Genomic DNA, 15,089 nt, shown 5'->3' with positions numbered 1-15,089 from the left:
ATTCATCAAGTTGAATCAAAGGAAATATGCTTTTTTTTCACACAACTGTAGGACCCACCAACTTCCAGCCCTCCTCATGTACACGCTTGGAAAAGTTGCACTTCTAAGTTAGTATTTATTACCTGATACTGTAATTCATATGTCCATTACTGTCCATATTTTGCAGAAGAAAAGATATATGCAGTCAAATTTCATGATTTTTTGAGAGTTCAAGGCTACACCATCACCTATAATGAACTTATCAAAATTTTAGTGAAGGCATTACCGCAGTTTTATAGGGCACTATTTAAAATTTGGCCAAAAACATGAACTACCATCCTATTTCTTTTTACTTTTTGATGCCATCATAAGAAAGCAGATTCACAGAGAGAAATTTGTCTCCACATGGGAAGATATTCATTGCTCTGTCAGAACTGAGGCTCTTAAATTTTGACAAATAAAAATGAGGTAATCAAACCCAAAACTGGCTTTCAGAGAAACTCATCATCTGCTGCCCTTGGTTGGATATCCCTGCTTTGAGAGCTCCTAAGTGCCTGCCAAGCCATTCCTTACACATCAGCGTCATAAATCCTCTTTGGGCACACAGACGGTATTTCCCACAGCTCCATTCAAAACACTGTGCAGAGACAAAGTCAGGAGAGCTCAAAACTTTCAGAGAAAGCCATCTCTTCCTCAGGACAATTATGTGAATGTATAAGTTAGGAAAAAATCACCACTTTTTTTATACGATTGAAGAAAATGCTAAAAGAAGGGTAAAAGAAGGAAAAAATAAGAAGGAAAAGAGCCATACAGAGAACAGGTAAAGCTACATTGTCCGAGTGAAAAATTGCCTATGTTAAACTGGCGTTAATTTTCAGCTGTTCCCTGGGAAGGACTTAGGAAGGAAGAAGAAGGATCAGGGATTCGGGCAGCTCATCTGGCAGCACCTTTTATGACCCTAAAGCCTGCTGAGGTGAGGAACAAAGCAAACTAGATTCCATTTCCTTGCATGGAGGAGGCTTCCAATTAATGCAAGGTCTCAAAAAGCACAGAACCAACTGTTTCTTAGCAAAAACTTCCTGGCAGGAAGAACCTTATGGAGGCCTCATGCCGTGACATTTCTCTTGCAGGCAATTAGCAGAAGATGGAAAAGAAAAGAACAGAAACTGCTGAATCAATTCACCTATTTGGGTCCCTCTCTCCTCCCCAACCCTTCTTTTTATTTTTTATTTTATTTTATTTATTTTTTACTTTTTAATCCAGGAAACTGTTATGTACACTTAAGAACTGTAAGAAAAATTGACAGATGAAGGGATGAAGGCAGTGCTGTTGCATAGGCCTTAGCTGGCAATGAGTGCAGTGGCTCAGGGGTTGATGCTGGTGTCCACACCACTTCATCATCAACACCCTAAAAAATGACACTGCATCCTCAGCAGATTTGCAGATAATGTTAAATCCATGGGAGTGAGCAGCACATTGAATGACAGAACTCCAATCCAGATCAACACCGAGAAACTTGAGGACTGGGCAAGCAGAGATCTCATCAAGTTCAGCAAGGAGAAATGCGAAGTTCTGCATGTGGGTTAGGATAACCTCGGCACATGGAGGGGGAGTGAAGTTGAAGAGGATCCAAAAGTTATAGCAGCAACATTCATACTCAGGATGAGCTTGATCTAACAGCAAGTTCTCAGTGTTCAGTGCAAGCCACATATTGGGCTACAGCAGGAGAAGGGTGACGAGCAGCTGGAGGGAACATCTTAAGCTCCTTGATCAGCACTGAGGGGTCTCTACTTGGGCCATCGTGCCATTTTGATTCTTCAGGTTAAGGGGGAGGAGGGACAACAGGGAGAGCCCATCAGATGGTTGCCAAAATGGAAAGGTGCTGGGGCACATGGCTGTGAGTTGAGGCCAAAGGAAATGAGCTGTCACGGGTGATCAAGGACACCTGTGAGTACGGATAGGGATTGACAGTGATTAGAGGGTCACAAGCTGAGCATGTATATGTCAGACACCCCAAAGAGCCACAGCCACATTTTGGAGCTGTGGAGGTTCCGGTTGGAGATTTGGATAAGAATCTTTCTTGCTAAAATTGTTCAGGTCTGGAACTGGTACCTGAGGAGGTCATGGCAACACTGTATTGGAAGTGTCCAAGATCCACACTGGCCAATCTGATCTAGTGCTGGCAGTAGTCCATTGAGGAGAAAGCTGCATGAGGCCTCTTCCAATAGGAGGGTCTATGATTTTATGATTGAGCAGCTGCATCATTTTTGACCAAGAGGATTTGAGTCATAGCCTTCTGAGGCCAAAGAATGTCCCTCTTTTGTCTTAACAGAAACTTGGATACAGCACTTGGAACTGACAACAACTGTATTAAATTATGTAATTTGTAGGCTGTAGCTGAGCTGACAACATACTAATTAATCTTTTAACAGCAGAGATAAAAACCTCCTGCTTCGTTAATTCTTGGAAAATGTGAAAGCAGTGTTTATTCTTTCTCAATCTTTATTGCAATACCATGTGTGTGATGCTTGCTTATAGAACACAGAAAAAAAGTGTAGACTGAAATCAAAAGGCAAAGGTCTATTATTATCACAGAAAGCACCATCACATGCTCTGAATCCACTGAAGCCATGTCTGTAGGTCATCCCTTGAAGAAAATGATCGCATTCTTTACTTCTCTTACAAGATGGAAAGTAAATCCAGGTCTTGGTTTAAGCCAAAGAATCTCCATCTGACTTGGGATGGATCTGCTGCAACGAGTTCTCCCTTTCTCTGTATGTATTCTGAGAGCTGCCATCAGAGTTACAGCTGGTGGCCTTTGAACTGGGAAAGAGAGAAGTCTGTCTGCTTCCAGGAGGAGCTTTTCCTCCTCCACAATTCTGTATGTTATACGAACATCCAAGCTGAATTACTTCTGAAAAGCCAAACTGTAACTCAATTTTTTCAAAGGAAAAAATGAAATGGGACTGCTATTATGTGCAGTATGGAGAAGAAATGACTGCTGTATGACAATTTTGGTGGGATTCATTTTCTCTCACTTTATCTGTCTAGTCTAGCTTACTAGTCTTGATTGTATCTAAACCTGATGGAGAGTGAGGGAGAGGGATGCTCCAGAGAATGCTCCATCCCACTGGTTAGGACATCAGTCCTGCATGAATTGACCATGCAGAATTTAGCCTTGAAGGAGTTAGGACCATAATTTTTGAAACGACAAATAGGTGAGATAAATCCTACCCCGTGTTTTCTTTCTTTCCATTGCCTCTGATGGATGGGGCAGTTGAAAGCTATTGCAGAGAAAACCCTTATACCTAGGAATAAACATGGTTGATTCTATTCACAGTGGAGTGGTGCTGTCCCTCGACAATATATAGTGTGGCAGGAGATGATATAACATGTTTACACTAACTAACTGTCAAGGATAGAAGGTCTTTTTCCTCAATTGGTTCAACCAGGAGTAATCATGGAATACAAAAAGATGAAAGACGAGAGATGGTTCATGACTTGTCCCCTCTTTAGATAAGCTGGATAAAGTTCAGAATGATGTCAGTGCTCTGTATGATCTAATCACAAACAGACTCTCTGAAACCTCTCCGTAATCTGCTCCTTCCTACTGGTTGTCACTGCTCATAATGAAATAAAATGCTTCATCATTAATACCCTTCATCTCTCATTCAATGAGAAGGGCAGAACTGTCTCCCGTTGCTGTCATCTCCCATTCTCCTCTCGTTTCCATTTCTATTGCCTTTGTGAGATGGGCCTGAATTTCATAAAAAGGTCATAGAAAGATCTACCATTATATTAGGTGGATTGCCAGACAGATAAACAAATCTTCTCTCCCTTTTGTCTTCAGCATTTCACTGCATTTCTCAGACGAACAGCAGGCAGAGCAGCTAGATAGATGAAAAATGGTGAGGCAGCACTAAGACACGTTGCCAGGAGAATTTTGATATTCTCAGTTCAGACCTCAGAAGCTGCATAAATTACTACTGGTAAATAAATAAAAAAAAAGAATAAAAATAGAGACAAGTAGAGATCAGAAGGTGACATGAGCACTGGTGTGGCAGAATCCCCTTGCAAGGTCAGTATTCTAGAAAAAGTCAGGGTGAGGTAATGTGTGATGTGCCTCAATCTGGCATGAGGCAGTTGTGTATGTGGCTGTAGCTTTCATTCAGCAACCTGACAGAAGTTCTCATGAAAAGAGGCAATGATCCCAAGAAATGACATAGACATCCCATTTCTTGGCTCCTGAAGCCATGCAGACTTTACCTCTTCTTTTTGCAATTAGGGTTGTTATTTTGCTGCTTGAGATGAGTGGTCTCAAAACATTTTAAAAAGGAGGGTGAATTATTGTTGTCCTCTTTGGACAAAGCAGGTAGTGCCAACAAAAAACCCAGAGCCCACAAGTTCCTGGGTTGACATTAATCTATTTGTTAATTCCATGTAATCAATGGACCGGACCTAGAAGGAAAAGAAGGCTCCTGACCATTTCAGCATTGTCTGGAAATAGTTTCTAGTTAGGATTTCTTCACAGGAAGCACTGATCTGACAAGTATAGGCTTTGTGTCTAAATATTTCATGCCCACTGCTTAGAAGAGAATGGGTCCCACAGAATAACACTGCTGTGATGAGCAGACAGACAAAATTGCTGTGTTCCATCACAGTAGAACTAGATTATGTTTTTTTTCCACATAATTTCAAATTAATTATGAGATGTTTTCCATTGCTAAAAATTGAGCTTTATACTAGAAAAGTCAAAAAATATCCACCATGGGCATACCTCCAATATCACTGGTTTTAACTTGAATAGTGTAAGTTGTGTCCTCCATCATCTGCTCATCATTTATCATGGCTGGCATCTCACACACAAGACTTCCCTTGGCATTTTTCACCTTTGACAGCCAATCACCATACGTAAATGTGGCCACTTCTTGATTAGTCAGGTTCCTCATGACTATCTGTGAAGAGATATAATGAAAGAAAAAGTATCAGATACAGTTTGAAGGGGCACGGAGATTAAACTTATGAACTGCACAGCATGGTGTAACATGGGTAGAGTTTGGTCATTGGTTGAAAATCTGCACTGAGCTCTTTTGAGCTGTCCCCCACAGACAATATTTTCTGTGTTGAGCAGTCAAGAGAAACAGTCGTCAAAGTATTGGACTTTCTCATGCACGGAGTAAAGCATAGGAAAAAATTTGCTCTTCTGACATGGACAAAGCTGTTTTCTATGAAAGCCAGACCCTTTCTGGATGCCTGTGTGGTATTAACTCCAAGGAAGAAGGAAAAAAAGAATTATTAAAAGCCATATTCATTCTCCTGGAGTGCATACTATCTTTCCTTCACCCATCTCTTCAGTGCAAATCCACAGTAATCATTGAAGAGAATTGCAGACCAACCCCAAACAAATTAAAGAAACACACAAGACAAAATTAGGCCAGCAGAACTTAAGGCTCCACATGTTTTTCCCTCTGTGAAAAAGTGACAGAACAAGCAACACACAACAGATATTACTCATACTGTCTCATGTGTCAGTGGAAGGATCTCAGATGCTGTGGTGTTAAGAACAGAATAAGAACCTATTTAGAACAGGAATGAGAGTTACTCCAGTAAATAGCAAATAAAATACCCACCTTTCCACATGCAATGTTTGAGCTTTTCCCTGTTCAAAATGGGTTTCAGCAGAGCATCAGTCTACTGAGAAGAAGGTGTTGCACTTGCCTACAGCAAGAATCTGAGAGTGCATTGTCACTAAACTGGGGGATTTGGAGGGAAGGGAGGAGATAGGGCTGCAAGCTACCATTTGTGTTACCATCTAGCAGAAACAAAAAGACCATACCCAAGTGAAGCAGTGCATCAAGAAACAATGCACATCTCTGCTAGGGTCATGGAATCAAGAGCTCAGATGATAGGAAGAATCATGGAATGGTGGTGAGTTAAGTTAAAAGAGATTCACGGCGGTGTTTAGTCACCCTTGCTGCTCCTAGTAGACCTAAATGCAAGGCCATGTATAATTGAGTTTTGAAAATCAAGTGTAGAGGTTTCCCACATCACAGAGCTGCATAACTCTTGATGTGAAGATTTCCCTCCTTACATCCAATCAGGATTTTTCCTTCTGCAACTTGCATACCTGGTTTCACACGCTTTCACCACCCACCTCTGAGAAGAGGCTGGGTTCTGTCTGCAGCCTCCCTTCAAGTTGCAGGAGACTGCAATTAGATTATCCCTTTACCTTTTTTTCTCCAGGCTTAAAAGCTGGAGTTACCTCAGTCTCTCCTACCATGCCATACAGTTCACCCCCTGACTATCTATGTGACCTGTTGTTCTCTTGTATATCAGACTAAGAAACATAACAAAATTCTCAAATTCTGTCTTCAAACGGCATGTATCCCGGTCTATGCCCTTCTGTTGACCCCAGCTGAGCTTCACTGCAGCCTTCAGCAGTTCAAAAGAAGAAGGTACTGCTCCGGGTTATAAGGAATGGTTTTAAAGATGGCAATGGATGCCCCGAAGCTGAAGCAGTAGCGGTGCTGTTTGTGCTCTGCATGGTTCTATTTTCTCTCTGCCTGATCAGAGAATCATAAAATCAGAGAATCACCAAGGTTGGAAAAGACTCCCAAGATCATCCAGTCCAGCTGTTCACCTATCACCAATATATCCCATTAAACCATATTCCTTAGTACAACGTTGAAATGTTTCTTGAACACTTTCAGGGACAGTGACTCCACCACCTCCTTGGGCAGCCCATTCCAGCGCCTCAGTGCTCTTTCAGAGAAGAAATCGTTCCTAACATCCAACCTGAATCTCACCTGGCACGATTTGTGGCCATTCCCTGATGCTAAGCAGGTACTACAATACCAGCCTATGGAAGAAGGTTGGAAATTGATGGACTTTAAGGTCCCTTCCAACTCAACATTCCGTGATTCTATGTAATTCAAGGCACCTCTCCCTCTCACATGCACCTCCATGCTGATTACAGGAGGCCTAGATAGTGTGGGAGAAGGGGCACTTTCAGAACTGTGTTTTGGATCAAAAAAGTAATCTCAGGGAGCTGAGCTGGGGGTGATTTTGCTTTCTGTCTGTTCCACAGAAGACTGAGATGTTGCTTAGAAGTGAGACTGCTTCTTCATACTGCACAGAAGTTATTTTTTAGGATACCTAAACTCACCATGGACATCCTGCATGCTTTTAAGGCAAAATATTATCACTAATTATACATGGTTTTTCAATGGGCTGTGGAATGGCTATAAAAATGAAAAGAAAAGGTGGGAGCCGTATTTAAGAATAAGACGTTGATAATTTTCTTTGTAGCTGAGCAAATATTGTAGCTGCCAGGAACTTCAAGACAGGAGCTCGAAATTAATAGTGTGCTGTACATCGTGGAATCACAGTATGGTTTGAGTTGGAAGGGACCATTACATGTCATCTGGTCCAAAACAGCTGCAGTATACAGGGACATCTACAGCTGCAACAGGAAGGTCTGACGTGTCCATTCATCTGATTTACCTCCAGACAGCCTTCTCCAAGCTGCAGTATCAAACAAGCTCCCCAGGGGTTCACACCCTACTAACGCCAATACAAGTACATTCTTGATTTCATCTCTAAAGACTCAGCCACACTTTTTTATGGTTTTGTTGCATGTCATTAGTTTCATTTAAAAACAGGGTCTTCTAACTGTAAAACAAAATGCTCTGTGGCAAAGAGTGACAATCATCTTCAGCTATTATGCATTGTCTCAAATTCTCTTAAGCTCCTTCATATAAAGGAAAAAGGATAAAGACAAAGTCCCATATCCAGGATTATTTGTTTGAATTCAACGCAATTAAAGTTTCATTAAGGCAGCTTCTTATCTCCCTGGCTTTGACAGCATGAATTGCATTGCATTAAAATTCCTGGGGAACCAGCTCTGTAGGATTCAAACTTTTGGGTTGAATTCAACCACATTTGGACAAGTGGGTTTTCTGCTTGCAAAGTGGGGTACCACATCTATAAAATACTGTACAGGGGTGGACAGATACACCTAGCAATAGCAATAATAGAATAAGCAATAATATTCACTCTACCCCAACACATCACTGATCAAATTTTGTTCCCTCTCGTCGTTAAGCACCAGCACTGAAATCTTATTTCCACTTCTGGTGCCGTTTGAGTCTTTGGCTCCAAGTCTGTTGCTTTACTGCAATTCTGAATGAAATATCAATGTATTTAATCTAGATAGAAAAAAAAAAGTCTGCTCCCTTCTTGTAAATTGAATCTTTCGGCAGTGTGCAACATCATTGATAACTGATGCATTTTAATTGGTATTTATGCACTTGAATTTCTGGTAAACTAAAAGCAGTATAAGTTATGGGCAGCAAACAGTGTGCAAAAAGACTAAAGAGAATTGAAAAGATCATTCATTGTTATTTTAATAGAACAAGAAAACGGAGAATATTTTGTAAATAAATGGAGCAACAAATGGTTAATTAGGGGGTTGATGGCTTAATCTAGCTTCTCATTTCATTGTGCTAGTTAGCACTAACTGTGAACCATCTGTCTGAGAGTTTAGCACTACCCCCACAAGTATTTCATTATGCAGCTTTAATATGCACTTTTGACAGAAATGGAAATGGGCTCAGATCAGTTTTCATGTCACACCAAGCGACATAAGTTTTCAAGGCTGGAATACAAATCAGAGAACACAAATCCTTCCTCTCCTCCGCCGGAGCACTCCCGTCCCAGCTCCACTGCCTGCAATGCAAATGTCGTGTTTACCTTTGAAGGGAAGGTGGGAATGAAAACTAACAAATAAAGTTCTCTGCATATCACTATGGATGTGGATATACGCATCACTAGGAGATCCTCTATTTCTCTAGGAAAAACAGGAACTATGGGTACAGCTTTCGAAGCCTTTAAAAGGTGTTTCCCACAAAGTTGCATACATGGTCCACCTGTTGCTTCTGCACAGCCACGAGGGCAATAAATCCATCAGCTGTGTCCAAGTGAGAGCCCCTTTTGTCCACATCTCTCTGAAAGCCTTGCTGTGGGTGGGACGGTCCAGCAGGCTGAGTGCTAGAATGGCTTGGATGAAGGTGGTGAGAGGAACACGGGGATGTGCTACCTGCACTGGCAGTGCTGTCCTTGCCTTTGAGCTACTGCTGATTCATGGCTGTGAGGTCTGGAATGTGTCTGCATGAATAAGCTTTACATGATTTCATTTTATATGAATACAATCTATAAAACTCAGGGGAAGTTTCAGGGGAAGTGGCGAAGAGAGATTGACCACGATGACTGAATCAAAGCAGAGAACAGACTGAGTTATTCCTCAGGCACAGGGAGAAAAATTGTGCATCTGTGGCATCTATTTGGAAGACATATGCTGAAGGTCTAATGCTTTGGAAAGCTGCTATGAAAAAAGTTAGAAGTATAAGAAAGTAGCGCACTGGAGTGAAGCTTTGTAGACCATGGTAGGTGAACAGTGGTTCATCGCTGGACTGGAAACTAGTGGCCTCCTAGGATCAGTGTTTAGAAACACATTATTTATGGGAAAATGAAGGATAGCTTCAGACTAGTCAAAAGGATAAAGGAGCTGAGGTCACGGGTTGAGCCACTGGGTCTTTCCCTATTCTTATTGAGAAGTTTAGTTATAGAAATCCAGCAGGATATCTCCTCCAGAAACAGCATGCTAAATAAGCTTGGCAGAGCAGCCCTCCTCCCTCAGTGACATCTGATGGTGGGGAATTGGCATGCCACTCTATCTCTATCTTAGAAATACAATTATCAGGCCCGTAACAAAGAAACTACACTGTGCACCCAAACGAAAGTGCTGTTTGCATGGAGCTCGTGGCTGGGTAGGGAAGATTAAGGCAAGTATCGTGCTTTTTAGCAGGATATGACACCAGGGAAAAATACAATCAACAGAAGTGGCTGGAGCCATTTTACACGCTGTATTCAAAACTCAGGAAGAAAATGACACTTTCCTTGTACTAAAAGGAAAAGAAAGAAATCTGCCTGCATGCTAGATAAAGGGAAAGGCAGGGAGATGAGGCCGTGCCTGAAAGGATGAATTATGTGGACAAGTGCTCACAGCCTTTCTCCTCTTCCTCAAGCACAAGGAGGCTTAACACAAGCAGGATGCACAGCAACGCATGACGAAAAGCACATTACCCTCTCCAGGAACCAGTCTGGACGCGTCCCCTTCGCATCTGTCCTGATCCTCATCTTCCTCAGGGGCGCGATATCGGCGATTTCCATGATGAAGCTGTCCTCTTGGCCTCGCTCAAATCTGGAGGGATTGGAAGACCAAGGCGGTGTCCTGCTGCCTCACCACGTCATCACACACCTGATCCTCTGCGTGTGCTGCAGCTCGTGCTTTGCCAAAAGCCTCGTGTTAAAAGTTTATGAGTGCATTTTATGAGACTTGAGCTCTCCTGCCCTGTGATCACCAGCTACCGTGTTTTTGGCAAGCTATCCTGGCCCAGATTTGACAGAGATTCCTCCTCCCCTGGAAAATCAAGCCCGTATGAGGTACCTGTAGAAGTTCCAGGCAGCCTGCACCGTGCATTACCATTCTATGTGCAACCAGAGCAATCAGGTTTCTGCACATCACCTTCCCCCTGGCAGCTGCCCACATGCTTGCCCTTAGCCCGTCCCTAATGGAAGGCAAAGCAATTGTGATTAATCTTCTTTTGCTAAGATGCATCACATAACTTTGCATTTGCTGTGGTGGTAGGCAGTAACTGCAGCTCAGCTAAATACAGCCACGTGATTGCTAGCCAGCCCAAAGCCCACATCTAGTAACTGAAGACAAATGGTGTTAGAGAGGGGACCAAGCTGACCATCCCACACATCCCTCCTGAATTTGGATTTGCAAGCCAGCCTCATCTTTGCCAAGAACTGAGGCGGGATTTTATTATGCTACTTCAAACATCTTACCCTATGCTTGGCTGCTGTATACAGGCACCAGGAGGTGTGGGAACTGCTCATCCACAGCAATCAGCAGAAAGAAGGAAAAGGGGGAAAGCAGCTAACATATGCTCCCTGAAGAAGATATCACACTGGCCAGGACTGCCACTACCTTACCTCCCTCATAACATCAATGGTGCCAGGAAGAAACCCTTGTTCCAGTGCCTGTGCTGCTTCAGGCTCAATAGTATTCTGTTTAGCATAAGTGAATCTGCCAGCTTTGCCCCAAATACTCTGGCAGACCAGCTGCAGGCTGCAGGCATGGGGATGGAAACACAGCCCCAGCTAGGAGAAGGGCAGCCACGTGCAGGGATCTGTCCAGCACCAACACAGCCACTTGTTGAGTTGTGCTGAGTTCCTCATTTGCAAAAAAAAATCCCCTCGTGAGCAAGCAACAAGGTGGGACCTGACTCTTCTGAGAGATCTGGAGAGAGCTCTGCAAGCTGTGGGCACTACCATAAAACAGATAAGCCATAATGATGCTATCTCATCCCTGGCACTGTACTCAGCCACCTACGGCTGTATAGTGCCAAAGCATAAAGGAAAAACATTCTTTTACCAACCCCTGCTCAGATTACACCCTGCAGCATGAATGTGATTATCCTCACACCATTATCTGAGCCGCATGGCTGCAGATGTTAGCAACAGGGCTTGGCTCGAGCCTCTCAGTTTTCATCCAGCACTGCTTCCCCTCCACTCCCAGAGGCATTTGGACAGGGTGTTCTGGTCCCAGTTCACAGTTATTAAGGGCGGTGTTAGCTCTTGAAAAAAACTCCCCTCTCTGTTCTTTGTCTTTGTGTGGTACTGGATACCAGGACAGCTTGTTTCATCGTGCGAAAGAGAATGGGCTTTTGTGCCTGGATTGGATTGATTCCTATTTCTGTGCCAGAAAAAAGGTGTGACCCTTCCAACCTGAATTATCCCGTGGTCCTGCAATCACTGTTACTTAGAAAGCTGCAAAAAGAAACTTCCCGCAAGGCTGATACTCACCTGTTACTTCCAAGAAGTCATTATACGACGTGGAAACAATTTCTAAAGGGACACAGCAGGTAACCCAAAAGCACTTTTCAATCCCAAGTTTATACGAATGTGAACAGAACTCGCCCCCCAAAAATAAAATTGAGAAGGAAAGAAGTGCTGAGAGGAACTGTCTGGCACCTTGCCTTTTCTAGGACACCGAAGCATTTATCTGAGGGATTTCATTAAGCTTTCCTACCATGTCCGCACTTATAAATATTTCTATTGCCCAGAGGTCTTGGCAATAACAGTAATGTAGCTAAAATTGCCTTAAATCTGTGACAGGTTAGGCAGACAGCTCTTCATAATGCACTAAGCTGCTGTGAGTGAATTGGCACTGGATGGTTCCCGTGAAGATGAAGTGCCTTTGACCCATTTGGTAAGAGGTGAACCAGTACCTCCCTACAGAACAGCACATGTCTATATGCTGGGAATATTAACATAGTAATTGCTGTTTTTTGCGTGTCCTTCTTCTCTATACCAAGAGTTTCATCTTTTGTAGGTCTTATTCTGGTAGAAGATATTCCGGGCAATAACACCTCACAAACTGTGTGGCACTCCTTTACTGAGTTTCCATATCCTTATAGTTGAGTTTAACCACTCCACTCATATAGACAAATCTGATGTTTTTTACAGGCCATGCAGTTTATGGATGTTGCTTGCTTGGCCACGAGGAGCAAAACTGCACTTCTTCTCTGGAGGGACTGCAGCTGCCTCAGTGCCTTTGGAGAGCTTTGGCTGATGGACCCTGATGTGAACTCAGCTTTGCTTCTAAGAATGAGCAGTCACAGTTTATTTTCCCACCTATTAGAACTGAATACTGGGTTTAAAAGAATGGCAGATAGATGAGCATGGGATTTCCCCGGGTCTTGGAAGGGGATGTTACTGGTTCTGGGACACGCTGCTAACCAGGTGCACTGCCCTATGTGTTGGATGTCTCTGGTAGGGGAGCAAGAGCTCCGGCTGCCTGCTTGCCTCAGCTGTGCTTCTCACAGAGATTTCCATCAGCAGCGCCACTGCTGCATTGCTCTCAGAGCAAACAAGGCTTGTTGCTAGCTAAACACACAAAGGATTCAAGCCTAGATGAACACGTTTGCCCAGACACCCGCTCTGCTATGACATCCCCTCAGCAAACACCTCTGTGCTTTGAGCCTTATCCTCAATTACACAGTGCATGGTACCCAAGGCTGTAATGGAGGAGATGCATTGCTCGGAGGCTGGGGAGAGTCCAGTGTCACCTCTCAGCAAGCTGGGCTCAAACCATGTGGCCAAAGGCTCCGGTGCTCCTGACACTCTGCTTTGTTGAGAACATCAAGCTCAGAGGTCATCTGCTAATTAAACTTAAGCGTAACGAAGCCTGCCTCTAAAAGGTGGTTAGTGTCATGCTCATCTTTGAGCATGCCAAAGCTTTCTGTGCTGCGGGAGGCGTCAGGAACAGGAAAGCTCTAGGAAATTGATGGGTAGCATGTGGGATTTTTGGCTTGCAGAAGTGCTGGCGTCAAACTTGGGTTACAGCATTTGTTAGCTGTTTGTGCCTCAGAAAACATGAGATTTCACCTCTTCAGCAAAATCAGAGTGCGCAGTGTGGCACTCCATGCACCTCACATCCTGTTTCCATCTCTCTGCACACTAAGGCCATATCTGCCCAGACAGATGCCATCACATGTCCCCTTCATGCCAGCTGCAGACGAGGCAGCTCTGGTTCCAAAATGGAGTGGTTGCAGCAGCATGGCACGGATCCAAAGCCAAGAAGCTCCATAGCCCCATAGCCCAGACTCTGGCAGCCCTTGTGCTGCTTTAGGATGCAAGCTGTCTCACATCTGGCCAGCTAAGAAAGGAGGAGCAGATGGATCAGAGTCAGTACCTTCACAAGGCAGGCACAGGCATGTTGGTTTGTCTTTCCTTCATTTCACAGTTACTAATGGTTTTCATCACAGCCATTCTGTAATGTCTAGATTAAGTTACTTACTCTGCATAAAAGATTCATTCTACAGAAATTGCACCCGTGGTTTTCCTGAAACATGCACAGCTTCTCTTGGGGTTGATGAAGGACTTCACCACTCATCTTTCTGCTTGCAATGTTTCTCTCTTAAAGCTGCTGAGGAACTGGTTAAAAAATACTCCTACAAAAGCCTACAGGATTATTTCCCTAGGTATACAGCGTGCATCTTTCCTCCACTCTGCTAAATACATAACAGTAACACTTAAAACACTCCCAAGTTCAAGACCAATAAAATCAATGAGCTTCAGAAGGAGCATGATCAAAGCTTCAAGTACATCTTGACTTGATACTAGAATATGTGATCACTCCACTGCTAAGCAACAAAACTGACAAAGTTACCATACCTATCTCCATTTTTTTCCAGCTGCATCTCCTCAGTGTTCCCATTGGATCCAAAGACAGTCATGAAAATACCAGCATCGGTACCACCGCTTTCGATGTCTCCAGTCACAACTGTGACTTCGTAGAGGATCTGGGGAGGGTTGCAAACAATGACATCTCATTCAAACAGCTGTCCCTGACCCACTCAAAACCCTGGGCAAAAGGCTAGACAGGCTTTGCTTCTTTGTAAGAAATGGTTACAACATGGTTTCTGGGATTTCCTCCATACTACTGTTTTTGGAGGTAAAAGTCAGAGAATTACATTTATTACAGGACCTTCCTCTTTGCATAATCTGGGATTTTGAGGGGCAGATTTTCTCAGCCTACATGCACTCCAAGAGGGAGGGACAACTGATATGAGAAGCACGTGCTTGGAGCACAGTGGGGGTCAACAGCAAAATGTTTCCCCAAGTGCTTGGTGTCCATCTGGGCAGCATTTCATCCAACATGGTTAACCATGTTAAAGTGTATACATCTAAACACTTGGTACAACAGAAAGAGGCAGCTCCCCTATTTCCCAAGGAGGCACACAGAGCTGCATCCAACCGAGTGTTCCCAGATCTCCTACTTTAAAGGTACGCCAATTTGTGAAAGCTACTCTGCATCATTTTCACCTTGTAAGCCTAACTTTGTTCTTTTCTCCTCGCACGTGAATAATAAGATTCAGAATAAAACATTTCAAAAGCATGCAAGTCCCAGTGGCTGTCAGTGGCTTTAAGACTTCTGGGCCACTTAGATGCTTCCAGGACTGTACCTGTGGTAACAAGAC

General features: G+C 43.4%; 1 protein-coding gene across 1 annotated transcript in view; it reads right to left on the bottom strand.

The window, feature by feature from the left end:
• The window catches only part of LOXHD1 (lipoxygenase homology domains 1), a 106,284-nt gene that overhangs the window by 16,971 nt on the left and 74,224 nt on the right, over nt 1–15,089 (bottom strand). The window contains exons 31-33 of the mRNA XM_021381571.1: nt 14,284–14,411; nt 10,123–10,240; nt 4,757–4,934 (exon numbers count right to left, since the gene is read on the bottom strand). Of these exons, the coding sequence (XP_021237246.1) occupies nt 4,757–4,934; nt 10,123–10,240; nt 14,284–14,411 (424 nt within the window). The remainder of the gene's footprint in view (nt 1–4,756; nt 4,935–10,122; nt 10,241–14,283; nt 14,412–15,089) is intronic.

Source organism: Numida meleagris, chromosome Z (assembly GCF_002078875.1).
Source record: "Numida meleagris isolate 19003 breed g44 Domestic line chromosome Z, NumMel1.0, whole genome shotgun sequence".
NCBI lineage: Eukaryota > Metazoa > Chordata > Aves > Galliformes > Numididae > Numida > Numida meleagris.
This window is presented reverse-complemented; position numbering and strand designations above follow the sequence as displayed.